The sequence below is a fragment of the Apus apus genome, chromosome 13 (genome assembly GCF_020740795.1).
Source record: "Apus apus isolate bApuApu2 chromosome 13, bApuApu2.pri.cur, whole genome shotgun sequence".
Taxonomy (NCBI): domain Eukaryota; kingdom Metazoa; phylum Chordata; class Aves; order Apodiformes; family Apodidae; genus Apus; species Apus apus.
The window spans coordinates 15,877,916-15,899,842 of record NC_067294.1 but is presented as its reverse complement, the minus strand read 5'-3'; the positions used below and the strand labels follow the sequence as shown (position 1 = coordinate 15,899,842).

The window sequence follows — 21,927 nt, the reverse complement described above, 5'->3', positions numbered from 1 at the left end:
TTCTGAGGAATTACAGATCAATGAGGAGGAAAATAAATTGGCAGAAGCTCAGTTCATCATTCCTGACGATTATTTCTAACATGTTAGCTGTTTGTTTACGAGCAGCAGGCCAGGCCATAACCAAACCATCAGGGCTGTGTGTGTGGAATGGGGCTGCCCCCCTTTACTTGGGGGGAGCAGGGAGCCCAGTGTAAAACTCAAACCATAGAAACCCAGTTCCATCTTTCAGTGTAATTTGACATAAAATATTTCCTTTACTTTGTAGCCTAAAGAAAGATGGAGGAAAACCAAACACAAACTTTGCAGGTACCAAGAGAAGATTTAGGAAGCAGAGGTAGGAAAACAAAGAAAAGAAAGATGGAGTTTGCAGCCACATAATCTCATTTTAGCAGGGACATGCTAAAGCTGTTGTTACATTCCCCCACAACTCCTGCATGGCAGCAGTTTTAATTTGTGCCCACGTCCAATCCACAGAAAGTTCAAAAACTATCTGAACAAGAGTGGATTTTATGTTGTTCCAGTTGTGCTGGCTGGGAGTCCATCACTCACCCCAACACGAGGGTTTGACTTTGTTCCTATGATCTGGGAACATAAGAATGGCAGAGAGCATTTACTGCAAGGCAAACTCAGTCCTGCTGTAGAGCAGAGTTCTGGTACAAGTCGCCTTTCTGCCTTACTTTTAGGGCACTGGAGTCCTAGAGTGCTGTTGGTGTGATGGGACATGAGCTGGCCAGAGGTGCATCTGCCTAGGTCTCTTGCCTATCAAGAAGGCTTTCAGAATCAGAAGGCAGGTCTTTTAGACACTGAACCGGACTAATTGTTTAATTGAATGAATTGAAAGGAACTCAATAGAATAGACATTAGATGGTTTATGCACAAATCCCTCACAGACAAGCACACTGTGGGGATGGGTTCTTAGCTCCAGAATTGTTTTCAACCAGCTCCATAGTTTTCTCAGTTACAGGAACCCCAACAAAAAACTTTCCTGCTCCCAGAGAGAAATACATTTCATAAACATAAGAGTCAGTGGAAAAACTACTGTTCTGCATTTGTGTCATGTATTACGAAAGGGTCAATTAAAGCCTCCCACAGGAGCCTCTTTGCCCCTGGCAGGCTTTAGTTAGGCCAATTGAAAAACTTCCAGTTATGTGATCTGCTGCTTCTCTGAGTAGTTGGGGGAAAGAGGAGGAGGGAAAAAAACAACACAACAGACCTGAGCAGCACTTCCTGCTGAAGGTATGACTGGCTGGTATTGAGCTGGACATTGTCCTGATTAATCCAGACACCTCTCTCCCATCCCTTCTCCTGACTTCATAGAATCATAGAATGGTTTGGGTTGGAAGCAACCTTACAGACCATTTAGTTCCACCCCCCCTGCATGGGCAGGGACACCTCCCACCAGCCCAGGTTGCTCCAAGCCCCATCCAACCTTCCCTTCAACACTGCCAGGGATGGGGCAGCCACAGCTTCCCTGGGCAGCCTGGGCCAGGCTCTCACCATCCTCACAGGGAAGAATTTCCAAAAAGCCTCCTAGTATGAACAGCCTTTTTTTTTTTTTGGTACACTTTAGTATTACTCACTTTTGAGTGATCTCATGAGTAGCATAGTATGAGCATATTCCATTTCTCAGCATTACTCCTTACTGTTTTAAAAGCCACATTTCCCTGCACTGTCAGAACACAACACTTTACACCACAAATAAAGGTTCATGTTGCACTACCCAGACTGGAAAGTGAGACGTGTACTCCTGATTATTTTTGTGCTTTGTAAGAATCATAGCACCTCACTTAGCATTGAAACAAGATATTGAAATGTCATTCGGTAACACACTAACTCCCAAATGAAAGGAAATAAAAAAGAAAAATGTACATACTCACAGCTTATATAGTTGAATAACTTCTGTATGTTTTGTTAAACAAGTGTATTTCCTGTGATATATACATTTGATGGGCCATAGAACCTGGCACCACTTTACATTTTACTCTGTTAATATGGCATTGTAAATACATTCAGCATCACTTCTTCAACTTCAATTCAGCTCTGCACAAAAGGCATCTCAGGCTGATCTACAGTCTCCTCATGAGAGTAATTGGATTTTGTATGTTATGTTGGTGTACTAAGGGCTATCTCCCCCAGGTACATCCAACATCAGTTCACTATCTGGGTACATAACTTGCAGCTTCTTAGGCTGGTGGCAGTCTGGACACAGCCCTAGGCCTTGCCTGATGAGTTAAAAGATGTGCCCACACTTGAATACCTCTTCCTGACAGGTGGCTGGGCCTTGCTGGGGGCTCAGACACCATGTCCAGAGTGCTGGGTGCTTTGGGAAAACAGTTTGCAGTGCTCCAAATCATCCACCTTGTGCTCAACCTCAAGAGCTCAGGTCTTGGAGTTAGGGCAAAGGCTCCCAGCCTGGAGCTGGGTCCAAACTACCACCAACACTGCTTGTGTGCTTTGCAAAGTTTTCTGCTGTTTTCCAGGAATTCTTTAGCTGCCCCAACAACAATCTGGGCTTCAGTTTGTATAGTTCTTTCCCAACCATCAGCAACAAACTTCAAAGAAAAGGATGTTCTTTACTCTGCCTCAAACACTATTTTATATCTACAGAGGCCCTGAAAAAGCCTGTCTGAAGAGTTAATTGAAGGACAAGTACCCACAATCAATCCCTTTCAAGCATAAGTGTCACATAATAAGTCATGGTTACAATTAAACTGTAAGGTTGCAAGGGGACAGACAGTTAAGTATTTTCCCCACCCACCCCCCCAAAAAAAGAAAGAAATCAACCCCAAAACCCAACTCTCTGCTCCCTCTCAGATCACCTGCAGCCAGAAACCTCAAGCCGGCAAGAAAAGCCTCTCAGCACGTGAATGGCCTCACAGCAGAATTCACAGTCAGTAACTTCCCTTTAGGGGAATCAAAGAAGCAAACATGAGAATACAGCGTTCCCCTGAAAGGGGAGTTTTGCAGAACTTGCATTATTTTGCTGGAAACACAAAACAGTTTATGCAAATTAGTTCTTACAGCCTTGGCAGGACTTGGACTGCAGAGGTCCAGTAGCTGAAAAGACTGATGTCCACAAATGGCAACATAACCTAAGAGCTGTCTTGCTGGAGAGCACTGATAGCTTCTTTCAGCCTCCTAGTCGTCAATAGATCAAAAGATCATCAATAGCACCAGCAGCATTGTTTGCTCATGATACTGCAGCACAACCAGGAGAGCCATTTTACAGCATTCACCTGCTTATCCATCTATTTCCAGCCCTGCCACAGAAATGATTTACATCATGGTAGCTCTCCAGCAGAACAGGAAGGAGTAGAGGCAATTTACTCATCACTAAAACAAGAATAACGCTTCTATATCCAGACATGCATTCCCAGCTCTCCATGAAATTTCCTTTAACTTCATCAGCAGTCAGTTAATGCATCTGCCCTGTCACAACTGGGTCTGACTTTCTCTTCAGTTCTGTGCTGTTGCATAAGACAGAGCTCCGCCCCAGTTACAGCAAAGACTCTCCCAAGACTTGAATTTTTTCTAGGTTGATATTTAGGCAGTGCTTGAAATTAAGTATTTGCTTCTAAACCACTCCAGGTACTTCAAAGAGCAATCTAAAGGATACAGCCAAGAGCACCAGGGTGCTGAGGCTGAATGACCACCAACAGGAAGACCTGAAAGCAAGTGTGCATTTGATAAAATAAACATTAAAACCAGGGGCTCATCTGAAGGAGGTGCACCAGATTCTTTCACCATATTCCCAGAGCTACCAGCAGTACATGCTGCCTGGCTGCCTTTGACTCGAGCACTAGTATAACAGACCAGGTTTCACATGGCTGGTTTGAATGAACACATCTCTACATCCACTACCTTACCCAGAAAAGTAGACATGTGGCTGCCCAAGCAGAGAAGCAGACACCTTCCATGCCGTACTCCACCACAAGGTTTCACAACAAGGGCCATCAATCAGCCACGTGGACAAGTGCAATCACAGAAGAGAGCTGGACTCACACCTGGTACAGCAGGGAAAAAACTCAGCTAGCAGAAAATAGACCTCATTAATTCTACCTTACCAGAGCCTGCCTGAGAAAAGCACAGTGAACCCCAGGGAATATCTGTGAACCAACATGTCATGTGGTCACTCATCTTCTTTCCAAAGGCCACAGCATCAGCTTGTCCTGAATTGTCTGTAGTGTTTCATCAGGCAAGCAGAGCATCCCAGGGTGATTTCCAAAAAGGAGATGAGCATTCATGAGAGGCATGTTCATTCTGTGCCTAGGCTTGGCTCGGCTCCTTTTCAGGGACGTTGGCCTGCTCATGCTCTGTAAAGAGGGCTCACACTACAGCTTGTTTCTGTGCTGCAAAATCAGGCTCACTCTAGATCTAGGGCAAGTGCTGAACTCCAGCTAGGAAGAACCCTTTGCTGGGCAAACTAGTAGCAGAACTACAGCCAAGCACCGTGCAATCTCCAGCTAAAAATAAAATACATCAGTACCCCAAAAAGCTGCAGTTCTTGGCACTTCACAGCCTAGCAGTGTGCCCAGGGCACAGCCTTTCAGCCCTGTCCTCACCTAATCAGTGTTCCTCATTTTGTCTGTTCACACTTTGCAAGATTTATCTTTTTTTAAAAGGCTGTCTTGGGTCAGACCACAAATTTAATCTGACCCAAGGAGGAGAATAATAAGATAAAGGTAGAGTGATACTCCCGAGAGCCCTGTCCTGGGCTGCAGCAATCTGAGCTCAATTTCCCAATCCAGAGCTGATGTCTTTGGACCCAAGACACACACAGCTCTTCAAGTTTTCAGCCTACGCACTTTCTCAATATGCACAAGCACAACAGAATGAGCCTCCTGCAATAAAATGTAATCTGGACAGAACTGACCATCTCTCTACAGTAGCTGTAATGTTTTTGGCTAAGACCTTTATCCCAGCCACCTGGACTCTCAGAGTGTAATTCTCCTTCTGGAGCTTTGACTTGATTCTGGTCTCTATCAGGTTATCAGTGATCCTGAAGTCAGGGTCCTGCCATTGCACAAATACATGGCAGGGGCTGTTCTTACAACAGCAATTTGTCAGCTCAGCAGGGAACAAAGCACATAGAACATTTTCTCCATTTCAGCTGTCAAGAACAAACGCTCAGAGTGGACCAGAGGAGCTTTTCCTGCATGCCAAGGCTGTAGCATGCCTGGCAAGCCCTGGCTCCTGAGCATTTGGTTTACATCTACCTCTCTCTCAGGACATTTGTTCAGGGTTACACAGAGAGCCTGGGACAGAGCTGAGGTTACTCCAAGATGCCCACAATCACACCTGGTAGAGGAGCTAACCCCTGTTGAAGATAATAATTTGTAATTTTTTTTTTTTTTTTTGGTCTTGGGATAGAGATGAGTTACAGAAAACAGAAACATGTTAACACAAATTCTATTGCCTGAAAAATTACTATCTGGCTAACTGCAATGAAATGTCCCTTTTCCCTGAGCGTCCAATTGCTGGGAACATGACAGGCAGCAGCAGAGGGGCAGCCCCAGCCTCCAGAGAGTGGCACAAAGCCCCACATCCTAGCAAACATCAGGTTTGCAGAAGACCCATTTCTTATTAACAGCTAACTGGCACACCAGATAATTCCTATCACACCATTAATCTAACCACTTAGGCATCTTGCTGTAGTTTTACTCAAGTTTAGATCAGTAATTATCACTAAGGGAAAACCAAAATTAAATCATGCAAGTTTCCCCACACATGTTTTGGGGAGATGGAGAGGACAAATAAAGGCTATGGAGGCAGCAAACTCCTCAGAACAGTAGCACCAAACCACTGGCCTTAAACAGGTCCCCTCAGCCCAGGAAATACAGGCTGAGCTGGTACCAAGACAGGACTTCAAGTTCAGTGCAGCAAGGGAAAAGAAAAATCATATAAAAAAAAAAAATCACACTGTGATGCTTTTTCTTTTTCCAGAAGAAATATCAAACTCTTCAGAGGACACTTAATAGAAGAAATAGTCATAGAAGACTTCTGAATTATAAATGAAGTAACTGAACTTAAAGTGTTGGGTTATTTTTTTTTGGAATAGGTTATTAATCAAAAAGCCTCTGATGAGCCAAGACAATGAATTACAAATGGACTTATTCTCTCTGAGAAGAATTATTGCTGCCAATGGGTTTTTTTCTACCCCACACTGAAAAGCAAATCAGACACTTCAAGTCCCTGATTTATACTGCACAAATTTCCATGAACATTGGTTTGCTCCCGCTTGGAGTTAGAAAATAGCTTTTGGAAGAACGATAATCAATGAATATATAATGTGGGGGAATCAAGCAATCAGAAAAAGTAATTAATTCAGTGCCTAATTCAAGGTTGTGTTATCCTTGGGTTATTATAGGAAAACCAGAATTTTCTATGTGTGCATTCAGGCAGGTTTTAGCTACAGTCTAAAGATTAAGTGGTTTTCCCCCTCAGAGGCACCTTTTTTGAAGAGGTGGGCTCACATACACCTGGCACCAGCTGCAGAACTAACATGACAACTGCACAGACCTTTGGCAGACGAAGGTGAATAGACAACAGTGCAAGGCCAAACACAAGTTAAACTGCATCTAACCCCTATAATGGACACTCTTAACCACACGCACAGTGTTTGGGGTCATGAGTGCAGGAGATCACCAAGCAGCAGCTTCACCTGATATATCTTTATTCTTGACTGGGACTTTGCACCTGGAGAGAGAGCCTGTGCATGTGTGTATATAAATTAAAAGCAGCTTATTTTCCACAAAGTGGTAGATTTGACTATGATTTAGAAAACTTAATTTTGGAAAATCTTTCAGATTTCATTTCTCACAGATGGAACATGTGCTCACGGCCAGGAACCTACACTGGAACTCTGGAACAACACAAACTTAATGCTGAAGAACTTAAAAAAAATAAAATAATAATCAGCTGTTGTTTCTACCTTAGCATTAAGTTTCAGGTTTTTAGGATCTTGTTTGTTTTTAAAAACGAAGCTTTGTTTCTTTGTTTTAGACAGAAATATTTATTTTCCCAAGCTGAAAACACATGTGGGTTTGCTCAAATGTATTAAAAAGAAAGGTTTCATTTTCTTTATTAAGACACACATCATCCTTTCTGGAAACAGCAGTGTGTAAAACAGTTTGCCATGTGCCTGTCCAGCAATGTTAGCATCCCTAGCAGGAGTGAGTCTGGAAGCAATTTTTCTCCTATAGCAGCAGACAGGACAGCTCACCACCACGTTCTGGCAATTCACCTGTGCAAAGACTATGAAAAGTGCAAAATGTTTTGGTCCAGGCAGAACTGGGGAGTGAAACACCTCTTTTAAATAAATACACTACAGATCACATCCAAATGAGACAGTAGCACCCTCAAGGAACTGGTGTTTAAGTTGAACAGATTGTTCCAAAATGTGAAGTGTAATTAAGCAGAATGTAAGTACCAACTAAGCTCTCTTTGCACAGAAGAAACTGCTCAAAAAAATATCATTCCAGTTCACATCTAGGTTTTTCAGTAGGACAGAAGAGCTTGACTGAACTGCAGTTGCCTGTAGGCAGGCTTTCTGCTGACAGGGTGCAGCTGTGGGGAGCTGGCTGTGGTGACAGCCCAGAGAAGGGAGCTGGCAGGGGCACAGGCTGGGCTTGTTTTTGGAGGGCAGCACCCCTACCTCCAAGCATCTCAGTGGACTGAGCACAAGCAGGATCCTGAAGCAACCAATAGTGCCTGGACTGTAGGGACAGATTTTTTGCATGGGTTTCTATATCCTACTGAGAAGCATAAAAAATTGAGGGGGGCCGTGGACAAAAGACTAGACAGATTGGTACTGAGCTTTAAGCAACCCAATAAAACAGCAACTACAACCAAACCTGCCACATGTATGGTGGCAGACCACCCTGACAGACCACCTCAATACAGCAGGTATGCCAGCACCATATACCAAAGCAAGCACAGACCTGAGCTACACCTGAAACTCCACGCAGGAGTCAAGCCACTGGCAGTGACCAGCCAGCAAACATGGAGGGAGCTGAAACCCCAGCAGAAAAGAGAGGAAAATTTCAGGAAACAGACAATAGCTTAATAGTTTCCAAAACCTGGCCCAGGTAGTCGTGCTGGGAACCCTAAAACTGTGTTCCTGCAGCAAAATGTTAGCAGGACAAGCACAAAACTTGCTCCCATTATGCTCTGCTTCTCCTGGAAGGGCAATGAGGGCTGCCACAAGGCTCAGCAGTGTAAGACACACCCTGCAACCACTTACACACTTGATAAATTGCCATGAAGTCAAAGCACAATTATTTAAAACTTCACTGTGTTCAAGCTCGAAGCTTTAAATTCCACTGATTTTTCTAAGGATCTTTCTCCTCCTGAAATATTAATTTCTGGAAGAGGAAGACCGTGAGGTTTATGGCTTCCCAGCGTGGGGTCTGGCTTTGATGATCTCCCCAGAAAATACTGGCAAATTCAGAGGTCTGATCTGTTTTTGAAATACTACTAACAGAGAATGATTTGAAGCTATTAAACATCAGTGCTTGTACACACTGGAGCTGTTCTGGTTGACAATGTTGGAGGCTTTCTGCAGGCAGAAAACAAATACACAATTGAGAACATGACCAATGCCAGAATGTAGCTTATTAAATTTTCATGCTGACTCTGATTACTTTCATTTAGCAACACAGATGTGCAACCAGGATGAGAATCTATAGTGCCCAGGAGTACTGTGAAATGCTGGCAATATGAGCACGGTTTGGAAAGCAATCACTTGGAGCAAATGCTGCTCAGATGTGTGCTTATCAGCTCTTACCAGTGACTTGATTTTAAAGCAGCCATGAAAACATTTCAATGCATTAGGTTTCATAATTCTGATTCTTCCATTCTGTTTTAAGGCAGTCACATGAACAAGTGAGATGACAACACAAGAGCATTACTACAAGCAGTATTTTGCAAAGGTTTATAAAACTACCCAAGGAAGCTTAACCTATATGGGCAAGTGCTCCCTCCTATTTCTTTTTGGAATAAAGAGCCTGAAATATTTTAACTGGAGTGCATGAAGAGTAACAAGGAAAAAATTCCCTTTCTGAATGCTTCAGATTTCATCTTGAAATTTCACTAATCCACAAGAAGTTTAATAAATCTTTGGGCTAATCCCAGAATAACAGAACAATGGAAATTTAGAGTTTTGCTCATACAAAGACACCTAAAAGGAGCCTCCACAGATGGAGTTGGTGAGTGCTGCCAGATCAGCTCCAGCTGCCCTGGGGCAGCCATACCAGCTTGGAGGTGCGGGGACAGGGCATGACTGCTCTTCCTGGCCTGAGGGACAGCTCTGACACCTTCTTCCTTTTCCTTGTGCTGCTTGTGCCCAGCAAACCCTCACCCACTGTCAGGCAATTACTAAGCCCTGCAGTGGATGCACGTGCCTGGCACTGCAACAGCCCCACACAGAGCAAGGTCAGTGCTGGAGGTCCAGCCACAGCCCCTCATTCCCTGTGGGCACCACGAGCAGCTGCTTTACCTCCCAGTCCTGCTCCTGGATGGGATCACAGACCATTACAGCACTGGGGTCAGGAAGCACCAGGGACAAAGTGACTAATGAAACATTCTTTCCACAGTGCAAAAAAATCTCATTTTAAGAGAGAAAGGATTAACTGTTTAAGTAGTTTAATTAATTATGACTTAATTAAGATACATTTGGACATGTATCCTCAATTCAAGATTCCCATGTGTAGATTTAAGAACCATGGGAGAGAGATTAAGGGTAATATGTTTCATTTATATTGACTATTTATATAGTTATTCCTTTCCAGTTATGAACTTCTTTAGCTCAATTTCCTCAAGAAAAGCAGCCTTACCCTGAAATTCTCAAGAATATTCTTCAGCCAAGAAATGTCTCCCCCTACACGTGTAAATTTATTGAAGCCAAGTGAAATGATTCTGGATTTCAAAACACTGCAGGTTAGAGTAGCTCTCCTGTGGTTGCAAGTTTTTGGAAAAGAGAAAACAAGCAGGCAAACACAGGGGGGTTAGTATTTAAATGAGTGGTGCTTCTTATCAGTGAGAAGTGGTTCAGCAACAATGCCCTCAGGCCTCAAGGGAGCTCACGTCAGGAAGGAGAACAGAAAGCACAGCACACTGCTCTTTACAGCCTGTACTAAAAATTATTTTTAAAATCTTTAAGATTCCAAACACCTTTTGTGTCATGATAATCTAAGTTCTCTCTAATGGCATAAATCAATGATTCTTTTTTAACCTAGCCATATCTCTTTAAAACAGATACTGTTTTTACACTACTTAATTTATATAATTTAAAGATGCATGGAAAGGGGGGGGGGTGTAAGAAAATGCTTATTTTCTTTTCTGATGCAATGAGGAACCACATTTGTTTCATATAAAAATTTACCACAATTATTTATTAGCAAGCAGAAAGCTTCTGGGTATAATAAACATTTGGTACATAAAGCTGCAGCTGCCTGAAGAGAGAGAGAATTAACTGTAATGAAACTTGTTTAAAGAGCCTCACAGTATCACTTTAAAAACACAAAAAAAATAAGAGGGTAAAGGCAAGAGGAAAAAGAAAGATATTTTGGTATATCACGAAATACTATCTGTTCTTTCTGCTGAACCCTTATACAAAAGTGAAACACAAGTTTTCCTCTCATCTTTACATTTAAGATGTGTACCTCAAGGAGCATTTTCTTCTCCCCATGTGCTAATATTGCACCCTCTTAACAAGCAGCAATTTATTTCCAAGTGGCAGAATGAGGATCTGGTGATGCTGAGTAGCTTTCTGAAGAGGAAGGCTTGCCACGTTGCATGTGGAATGACTATTGTACAAACTGACTGAAAAGAAAATCCATATCTATTCAATCAGAACTGTAAAAGCTGAAGGGAAAACAAACACAGAATTCATCCCTAAGGGATTACTGATTGAATCACACCTCTGTGACAGTCCCACAAAATGTTATTGATCTCAGACTGAATACTTGCATAATTGATCACTTAGGCAGGAGCTGTAAAACAGAAGTGGTGTTTTTTTGTCACATAAAAAAGGAGGAAGGGCTTTCTCCATTTTCTCCATTTTACAGCTGTTCTGAAATTCCCTGTTAATAATTTTGGATGGACAGTGTGTACCCCCAGAGTCCCACATCAAAAATGCATGGACCAGAAGGAAGAAGCCATAGAGTGATGCAGCCCTAAGAGCTAAATCAGCAATTAAAGAACAGGACTGGGGCAGGGGAAGGAGCTGGTAAAGAAAGAGAATGAATCAGCAGCCCCTGCTTTCAAACTTCTTACACAGCATTAGGATCTCGCTGTGATCGACCCAAACCAGGGGGTCTGGCCCAGCTGCTCCTGCACTGCCATGTGATGCCTGTGGGGAGGTGACACTGCACCACCTCTTGGCACCACACAGCAAGTGAAGGGGAACCAAAGTCTCTCAGCCAGTCCTCAAAGACAGTCCAAAACACAGGGCTGTGCAAGATGTCTCCCATCACATTCTCATGCTGCTTTCCTGCTTAGCTTCCCAGAACTGGTTATCACTGTGTTTTCCCTAACTTCAGGAAGCTGGGAGACCAAAGGCAAGATCTGCTGTTTTGCCCTGGAAGGCACATACAGCTTCGGGAGGAGGAAGGATTGATTACAGGACCAAATAATATTTTGCTTTTCACTTTAGTTCTCAGGAAATACTGGAACAACCAATGATCTGTGCTTAAAAGTGTGGGACTTGTCAAAACTGCAATAGAATAAAACTGAAGGGATAGAGAGCAGCCTTGTGTGGAGGAGAGAAACAGAAAGCATCAAAGCAACAGCAGAAATCATGCAGGACTCCACTGAATTCTTCCCTGGGTCTAATAATGGTCAATGTATTTATTACCAAGTTGGATGATCAAACAGAACAGGTAACATCTTGTTGGAAAGGACTGCAGGAGACCTTCATAAATCTGAGAAAAGGCCTGAAGGTTACTCGTTAAAATTCAGTAAAGACAAATGCAAAGGGCTAGAAGTTCAACAACAGAATAATCCACACAAACGCAGCTGGCCAGGCTGGAGATGTGTGCACTACTGTGGGTCAGAAGCTGAATATAAATGACTGGTCTCGTGTTGCTGCAGTTTCTGTTGTAAGACAACAAGCACTTTGCTACAGGTACAAACAGGAATGCATTTTGCCAGCCATGTGAAATAACCCCTTTGCTGTGCTCAGTGGCAGTTAGGTCAAAGCTTCAAGAAAAATGTGCATTAACAACAAACACTTCAGGGAAGAACAATTAACATAATCAGAGGCTAAACCACATAATTAGTAAAGACCAAAAGAATTAGTTATTTAGACTAGCAAAGAGGAACCTTGAAGCACATCACACTCCTCACAAGGCTTGAGCCAAGATAAAAGAAATAATCTGTTCTCTATGCCCATTGGTAGACTGAAGACAAAATAACCCTTGTAATGAGCTTGCCATGCTGACACAAACAGGTTCAAGCCTGCTTGTGACAGGAGGATGGACTAGGAAACCTCTTCAGCTTCCTTGTCTATTCTACCTATGATTTTATGAAGCATTTACATACTATTCCCATAAGAGATTTTTTTTCCCCCAAAACAATGAAAAGCTAGAGCAGTCATACCCCCAAAGAAAGATGTTTTTACTGAGTGGCTGCAAGGTGTTAGCTGTTTCCTAAGCAGTTTTCTGCATAAAGTAGTGCAAAAGGAACAAGCTTCTAGCTTCTAATTCAGGATCAGTCTCACAGTTCATTGTTCTGCTCTCTCTTCCCCTCCAGAAAAGACAGAAAACTCAACGCCGTCACTTGGGAACTGTAAAAATATGATTCAGTTTGTAGAAATGTTACAAGTTTTGGCAATGGCTTTGATAACCTTTTTTATAAAGATCAGTGTCTGCTGATACGGTTTAGAGACGTGGTAATCTACCACTTCCCACTTCTGAGGACTTTAATGTCCCATCTAGAGTGACAGAAAGATAATGTGAGCATTAACAGAGCTAGAAAAAGGGGTATTGCATTAGTTCTACCTCTTAATAATAAATAATATAAACAAGCTTATGATTGCTTAAGCAGAAAAGCACTGAGCAAAGTAAACAAGGTGACACTACACACTTAACAGGGAGCTTCTGCACAAAACTAAAGGGCTCAAGAAAGCAAACGTTCAAGAAAGTGTACATGTTAGTCTTGCTTAAACACAGGAGTTCAAGTAAGCAAAAAGAGTAGGTTTTAATACTAAGCTGGGAGGCTGGGATTGCCCCAGGGCAGAGAGACTAAAAGAGCAGGACTTCAGGTCTGGTCATAGATTCTGTAAAACAGTGACATCTATAACCTTTTGGTAAAAAGCAGAGGGACAGGAACATGAAGAAGTGTAAAAGATGGGGTGGCATTTCAAGTTAACAGAGCCAGCTGACACAGCTTTACTCCTTCCAGGGCTGTACCCTGCTGTCCTAGGAACACTGGGCATGAGAGCTCCACAACCCTGACACCTGGAGGCTGCTAAGGGACAAAACCCTACAGGAGTGCAAAAGGAGGTGGAACAACAGCTGCAGTAGCAATAAAAACAGTGTGTATCTAGATACATCCTGAAAGCCAGCGAAGTGTGGCATGAAGAACAGAGGTAAATTGGTGAGCCACAAGAAAAATAAAGGTGTGCAGGTGTACAAACACAAGGTAGTTTTATGCAGTCACAAGGGGACACAGGACAGAGAGCTGTGAAACGTGAGAAGCTTTACTACAATGATGAACATAAATGAATATGAAATTACTGTTTCATAAGTTAGTAGTAGAGCAACTGTGATACACATGGAAGTATAAACAGCAAAGCAGTGCAATATGCTCTGCTCAAAACAGTCATGAGTCATGACGGCTACTAACTGAATCACTCCACGGATCCAGAGGGTTGAGGCACAATCTCTGCTGCTGAAAAAAAACCCCTTCTACTTAAAAGGCTTGGATTTTCTGTCTGAAAGAGTGCTGGACACTGAAAACTTCAGTGTTAAGACAGCAATGCCATGAACAACTCAAATTAAGTTCCTCAGAGAGTGGAATAACTGCAGTTATTCTACAGTGTCAAAACATCTCCCACTCCTTAGCAGAGTTGAAGCTGAAAGAAAAGCCACAGAATTTCAGAAGCTGATCAAGAGAGACTCTTTAAGTACTAGCAAATGCCACCAGGCCTCGGAAATTGCAAAGATGACATGCAGCAAACAAAATTCACTTCATCCCCAATTGCAAGCCAACAGCTCAAGCTGTATCAAGACTACCAAACGTCAGGAGCTTTCTGCAACAGACTGTGAGCTGAAGTCTAGGGGTCATCTAGTCACATGAGAGAGAAAACCCTGAAAGCTGGAAGTGCTGCAACAAATTCAGAGATTTCATTACATGAAACTTGTAATAATTAGTTGGAATAGATTAAAAAACCTAAATAGAAATATATTATAAATGCATAGAAATGGACTTCCCCATGCTTACATGGACAAAACCCTATGTGAGGAGAACACAGGCAAGACATCAGAAAACAGGAACCCTCAAGTTAATTTTGGCTTTGTCCCCTCATGGATAGAGATTATACAATATCATTTTACCACATGAACAATATCCTCATGAAACAGAACCATGCTCAGAACTATTAGGACTAAGAAGTAACACTAGTTTAGACATTTATCTTTTGACTGCTTCCCTTTGTAGTGAGGGATTTTGCCTTTCAGGCTACCAATCCATCTAAATGGGCTGAACATCTGAAAGTGTGGTACATCTTTGCAAAGGAGGACATAAGAACACGTTACCATGCTCAGTCCCTGGCCAAAAAAAAGCCCTGAGGTTCTAAAATTGACAGTACATCACATGATTGTTGTGTGTTTGGGGTTTTTGAAATATGTTTTTACTGTCTTTATCTCAGAGCCAGAGTCTGTTTCCAGCTGAGCAGTAAATAATTGCATAAACTCAAACATCCCATGAGAAACTTGGAATCTAATGGAGATGCAGCAATTTAATAGCTGCACCAAGAACTTTGGCCCAAAACCTTGGTCTACCTTAGGGGTTACTCAAGACAACAGTACATGTTTATCTCCTCTCTCCCTGTAACCTCACGTACTGGCCACACCACATGAAAACTGATGCACTGAGAAAGACTTGGAAGCACTTACTCTAGTGATGTTACAGGGACTGGCTTTAAGACCCCATCTCTATTGGCAATCAAATTAAAATTCTCAGTGGCAACCACAATCTAGCAGATGGCAATACATTTTGACATACTGTTGAATTATGAAGACACATACAGTAATAACCTCTGAAGCAGCTGAGATGGCTTATTTCTAAATTTGTTTATTCAATGAAGAAAAATAGTTGAGCACCTGCTTCTAATCTGTCAAAATAAGTGACCACAACTAAGGAAAGCAGGATTTCCTGCGTTAAAAAGCTAAATCCCAGACAATATCCTTGAAGGCATATTTTACTCTACTTATTTTCCGAGTTTCGGACCCTGAAATCAATACTGAACTTGTCCAAAAGCACAATTCATATTTGCTCTGGATCCCTCTAATTTGAAGAAATGTGATTTATGAATACTTCCAGGGTACCTGGAGGATGGACAGAAGTTTAGTGAAAGTCAAACTAAAAAAACCAAAACAAAACAGATGTACAGCTGGAATTTTCTCTCACTCCACAGAGAAGGATTTTGGTCTCCAACCATCAGTTTGTACAAGGTTTCATCAGATGCTTTGAAGCGTTAAGTAATACATATAACTGCTAGTGATTGTGTTATTACACTAAAGAAAACAGATCTTCAGCTCTTACCCTACTCTTTTGGGTGTGGTTGTGTGGAGCTTCAGAAGCTGGGAACTAACCTAAGGAGACTGCAGCAGCAGCTCTGCCAAAGCTCAGAAGGGCAGCAAGGACACAGCAACAAACATGAGATCCCAAAGGATGGGACAGTGAGAGAAGCATAAAGCAACAAGCCATCAACATTTCTAACTTGCAGGGGCACAAAAAAATGCCCCATGCTTTGCAGAACTTTTCTATTTAGTCAAGCACATTTTGTGCTTTGCTAGTCTTAAGACTATCTAGACACAACCCTCTCCCAATCCCCCCCCCTTTGTTTTAAGGAGTGGGAACACTTGAAGGAAGAATTCAGAAAACACAAACAGTGCAACTGCCAAAGGTCTGATCTTACTGGAGTTTTAGGGGATTAATTCACATCAACTTGCTCCACCGGCATCTCAGGTAGAACAAAAGACACTAGGGGGAAATAGATTCTTTCCTATTAGTTTAATATTTTATTTAAAAATGCATAACAGTTTTAGGTAATAATGAGATTAAAATTGCACAAATGTATCTGGTTTCAGTCATTTCCTCTCAAACACCTGAACGAACTAACAGCAAGAAGAGGACCTCACCTCTGGAACATAAAAGGGAAGGTGCAACTGAGCAAACAAACCTTCAGCTGCAGCAAATTCTAAAATCCCACATTTTCCAAGTTACTGTCTACACTATTTCCCTTCCCTAATTATTGCTTCTTGTGTTGGACTAATGAAGAATCAGCACTCAGGCTTGGGTTTGTTTTGGTTTTGAACAAAGGAACAATGTTTAAGTAAGCCTGTTCCATCTACAGGAGACTGAGTAGTTACAGTTCTAAAAAAGACTAAGAATATATCCCATTTCAGTATCTTATTTTTGTGTTATTTCACACAGTCAGGAGAAAGCACCTGCAATTTCTAGATGGTTATAAATAAAAATCAACAATCATTTCTAGTGCATATAAAGATGTTGGAAATATTTATGTTGCAATATAAGCACCACTGCACCATCCCCATCACTGCCAGGAAACACACCAAAGTAAAAAGCTTAATACCACCTTTAAAGATTTCCAAGTGATTGAAATCTGCATTGCACTCTGTTAATGACCACCTGCATGCCATTAATGCTACTATTTACATATATAAGTAATTCTTAGCACAGGTATAGAGTCAGAAAAGAAGTCACAGGCTCATACAATTTTGTGAGTACCCAACATATACATCTTGGTCTCCAATTGAACTATTTTGCAGCAGAAATAAAATAAATAAGAAGAATTCCAAGAAAAAAATCCAAAAGGTTTATAGCGTCATGCTCCTGTACACTGCCAGGTAGCCCATCAGCAACCAGGAACTGTATGTATCTGTCATTTTGACAGAGTTCCTTTGCAAAGAGTTAAAAGAAAACTGTATCCTTCTACACTTGTATGTCTCCAGTGATTATTGACTGATGACTGCAACCAAAACGCAGCCAGAGCTGTCCAGTGAATACAAGTTGGGACTGTTTGCCCACTTTTGCTCATTTCATCTCTGACCAGACAACTTTGTCAACTGTCTCATATCTGACTTTGCTGGGGAAGCACTGAGGAGACTCTCCTTAGCCAAGCAACTGCTCTGAAAAGAGCAGACACTGGAATTACAGTAATTAGGTCTGGTAAGAAGGTATAGACATGTTTTTGCAGTTAAACAGGTAGCAATACAATTGCCTCAGCAGCTGACTTGACAGCTTATTTTTAAGGTGAGCACTTCTGTTGCCATTACTAAAAATTAGTTGTCAGAGATCTTAATTTATTTGCAATTATATACTTAAACTCCAGTGACATTCTAGGAGTAAAGAGCTCCCGTGATATTAATTTGGAAGTAAGGAATATCCGTGTTTATGTAACAACTAAGACAGGCCAGTTTACATCTTCTCTTAGTCTAAATAAAATAACTTTTATTTAGGCCATTTTTCATGTTTGTTCCTAATCCTGCAGGTGGATTTCTAGGATTTTGAGACAGCAATGATTTTACAGCAGAAGTGTTAAAATTCAATCTGTTTTATTTGGTTTTAACATTATCCAGTAAAATGTATTTAATATCTACATTTCCTCTACTTTATTCAATATTTCATCACACTTAGCTAACCCATCTTTTAAAGATAATATCTGAATAAAGTAACATAGGTGTTTATGCTAATATTTTCTCATTGCTATTTGCTTTGCTTTCCTTTCCCTCGGCACAGTTAGTGATCAAAGCAAGAACACACTCAGTGACCTGGGGGGTCCCTTTTCTGAAAAAAACCCACAAACAACAAAACAGAAAACCCCCAGCCTAATTTACTTAATCAAGAAGTTACCTTATTTCAAAATTCAGTGATACCTACATCACTTTATGGATAGATAATATGATCCTTAAAGCAAGTATACTTTACTCAGCCATGAAAACCTTTAAGAGACAAAGTTCACTACATTGGTAAGATTGAGAGAGACCAAATCTTCCAAGTCAGCGTGAAAACAGAAATATTTCTCTGTGTTATTTCACTTCTAGTTTGCTGAAGTGTTCCTTTACTGGAATAGGAAATACAGAGAAGTTTTGCTTTATTCACATTCATTCCATCATGTATTTTATCTGCCCATGTCACAACAGAATTGTTTTAGATTTCCGTGTGAAATCATGCACCTAATTATCTGCTGTGCTTCCATTATTCCAAGAGAGGCTTTCCTGCTTTCCTTTTTCCAGCTCAGTACTAGTCTATTTTCAAGAGAAAAAAAAATAACAATAAGGAAAATTAAGAAAATCTGGTAAGACATCAAGGCAAAAAATAACAGCTTCAGATTCCCTCCGGCTATAGTAATACACCAAAAGCAAACAAAAGTTCTCGATAAAGCATAATTCACTCTTTGTAGTCTTATTAATAGAGATGAAGACAATATTAAGAATCAGAGCACTGACAATAAATGCTTTCCTTCCCACAGCCTGTTACCTACAGCAGCTTTACTGAAACAGATTTAATCAAAAGTAAACAGGAGCTGGAAAACTTGGAAGTTCTCTTACCATCTGACAAGTCAATTAGCCCGAGGTAGTGCAAAAGTTTCAGAGAGGAGCACACCACCACCACAATCCCTAAAGTCTGGAGTCCCTCCGACTCGCCTTTAGTCCACATCCTTTGAAGCACCCCTCGGATACCTGCTGGTGTGCCTGCCAACCCCTGGCAGACATCTAAAGCTGAGAAATCCTGTTTGAAGCTTTCCTTCCTGCTGCTCAGCTAAGCGTACAGCACATTCCCCTCTTCTCCCCTCCTCCCCCCATGCTCACACTCCCTCTGCTTCTCAACCTCTCCCTCTATTTCTCCTTCTCCTCTTCCTCCCTCTCTCTGGCTTGCCTTTCTCTTTTTTGGGTTTTGTTTTCAAACACGCAGGCAATTTCTGCATTGAACTGTAATCTATGGTTTTATTTTCTTTTACTTCACAGTAATTCTCCCAAGAGCTTATTCTGCCCCTGAACAACTTGGCACTGTGCTTTTAACCTCAGCAACATCACACGTATGGTTTTTTTAAATCTCTGTGATACCAGTTGATTTTTGCGTTTGGGATTTTCTCCGTAAACCTGACAATGCAGATGCTTTCTGTCTATGCCTCTTCTGTGTTGCATAAGAGAATATGGCACATTTTAAGAAAGAAAGGAAAGGTCTTGCCCTTTCTTAAGTCTTTCTCCCTTCTGCCCCTCATCGTGCTGGGACATACATCACCACACTTCCCACATCCACGTGTATACCTGTATAGAGCTACAAGACCTACGTAACAATCCTGTTTGTAAGCAACAGCTCCAAACCCTGCTCCCCTGGTTAGGGGCTAGGCAGCAAACAGTGCATTTTGCTGGCATTTAACTGTTACCCAGACATCAGTGAGGAGCAATGCTGCCCTGGAACAAACACCCTTTGCCGGCAGCTACAGAAGACAGGCAGAAGCACTTTACACATGTTCATCTCTGCAGTGTTTCACCAGGCTGCTGGCATCGGGTAGCACTGCAGGTTGCTCTCAAGCCAATTATGTATTTCTCCATTATCACCACAGATAGTAAACACTTGGCAGGTTGAGTATTTTCTCAGGGCTGCAGGTGCAAGATTGCAACAGCACTGAAAGTCAGATTTCTCAAGCATGCTATTAGTGGAAGATGCTGGTATGCCCCATGCAAAATGTTCAGGAGGGGACACAGCCAAAATGCATTTTATTTTCTAGGACTCAGAAGCTGTCATTTTCCCCTCACTCCCACACCCCTCCAGGCAAGCAGCAGCTCCAGTTCCCAAGGAGCCGGGCAGGCTGTCTTTCATACCCCCCCAACTGCTCCCAGAACTCTTCAGATGCTACTTCTGCCTTAAATTACTGCTGAACAACAGCATCAGGAGCAGAACCTCAAAGGGATTTTGCTTATCACATTAACTAAATAATGCACTTGAATTGTTTAAAAGTGCTAATATTAAATCCAGTTTGGAGATGCAGAGTACTCATACATCCTTGAGTGATCAAGTCAACAAGGCATGAATGCTTTAATTGAATTTGAGGTTTTTTATGTATGCAGGTGGCCAAGAGATCACACTTGCAAGTGTGTTATTCATGAGCATTCTGTCATTAACATCTACCTATCCAGAGCTCAATGGCATGACATCAAAGCCACTTCTGTTGATGAATACTTTAGATCAAAGGATTTTTTTGAACCCGGTAGCATCTGCCACATTAGTTTTTCATTGTCCTGGCTGTATGACTGGCTATGATGCCACATGATGGTTCATATTTCCCAGATTGACACATTCAGCTTGAAAACTATCAGGGAACTGAAATCACTGCACTGTCAAATCTGTCCCAGACAAGGAATGGACAATTTGAAGGAGAAACATATGGAAAACAGACCTCAAAACATTTAGGTAATTTATTGGTGTAGCATGTCTTATTTCAATTAAAACAAACAAACAAAACAACAACAACAAAAACAACTAACACTGCTACTGCAAAAAAACCCAAACAAACCAACCAACCCCAAGCACACTGAGCCTGGCCAGGCATGACAACCACAAAAGTGACCAGGTTTCTACCTGTCTATAGAAGAGATATCTGATGGTAGACATGGCACTGTTTCCTCAGACCCCTAAGTTAGTGGATATTAAAAAAATTCAGAGAATGAAAGAGCCCACCTTACTCACCCACTCATTCCCAGGGACATTATTTACTTGCAGATACATCTAATCACAAAGTTTCTTCCCAGCAAGGCATGTATGTTTAGAATGTACTAATTACTGGGAAAAAGTCCAACAACCCCAAACTAAAAGAATAAAATGATGAGCAATGAAATTCAAAAAGCCTGCCTTCCTACAGGTATGCCTTGCAATTCTACAGTTCTCTCACCACAATAACCTCCTTCTTCATCTTGGAAAACTCTGCAGAAGCACCTTAGCAAGAGACATGAGGAAGGGAATTAAAAACTGGTAGTTCCATTGTTTGTGTTATGGCATTTTATGCCAAGTCTAATGTTTTTGATTCTTAAGGTGTTCCAGACACAAGCAACTGCAAAAGAACTTTTGCTTTTGGCCCCTGGAGTCCTTGTTACAGTGAAGACTTGATGCCTGCCAGAAGCTCAGGATCGATTAAACAGTGTATTTCTTGCTGTCAAAGCCAAATCATTCTTTTTATGAGGTTGACTCAGTTTTTAAAGAGGCTTGGAGGGAATGTTGAAGGAGAAATTTTCCAAGCAGAACCTCCAGGCTGGTTTGGGATCACCTTGAAGTCAACAGCTCTTCTTGGATGCTGTTTCTTCTCCCTCATTTCCTCAAACTTCCCTCTTTCTAGTCATTTGACTCACTTTTCACCCTGCTTGTTACTGCCTTGAGAACCAGGATTCCTTCTGTTAGGGATGCACTGGGATCATGTTGAACTAACTTTTTATGGCAATGGCTGCTAGTTGCCTGACAGGCAGAGCCTCGGGTCCCTCCATGCATCCAGACATCCAGCTTGGAAGCCATGTCCTGGCCTACTGATTATAGCATACAGTAAACCAGCTTCCTACTGCTATTTAAACATCCAAACCATCAGGAGGGACCCAGAGGAGAGTTAACCATGGATGCCTTATGGGAGGCAAATCCTATGGATTCAAATACTCTTTGTTTTCCCTGCTGTAAGAACTAATTTAAATA

The 21,927-nt window shown here is 41.7% G+C and overlaps 1 protein-coding gene across 8 annotated transcripts in view; it reads right to left on the bottom strand.

Moving 5' to 3' along the window:
• Positions 1-21,927, bottom strand: part of KCNIP1 (potassium voltage-gated channel interacting protein 1) — a 334,144-nt gene that overhangs the window by 23,884 nt on the left and 288,333 nt on the right. The window contains exon 1 of one of the 8 annotated variants that reach the window (XM_051631410.1): positions 18,798-18,983. The exons of the other annotated variants lie outside the window; for them this stretch is intronic. Within the exon in view, the coding sequence (XP_051487370.1) occupies positions 18,798-18,906 (109 nt within the window). The 5' untranslated portion in view covers positions 18,907-18,983. Of the gene's footprint in view, positions 1-18,797; positions 18,984-21,927 lie in introns of those variants that run through there. 8 annotated transcript variants of the gene reach the window in all.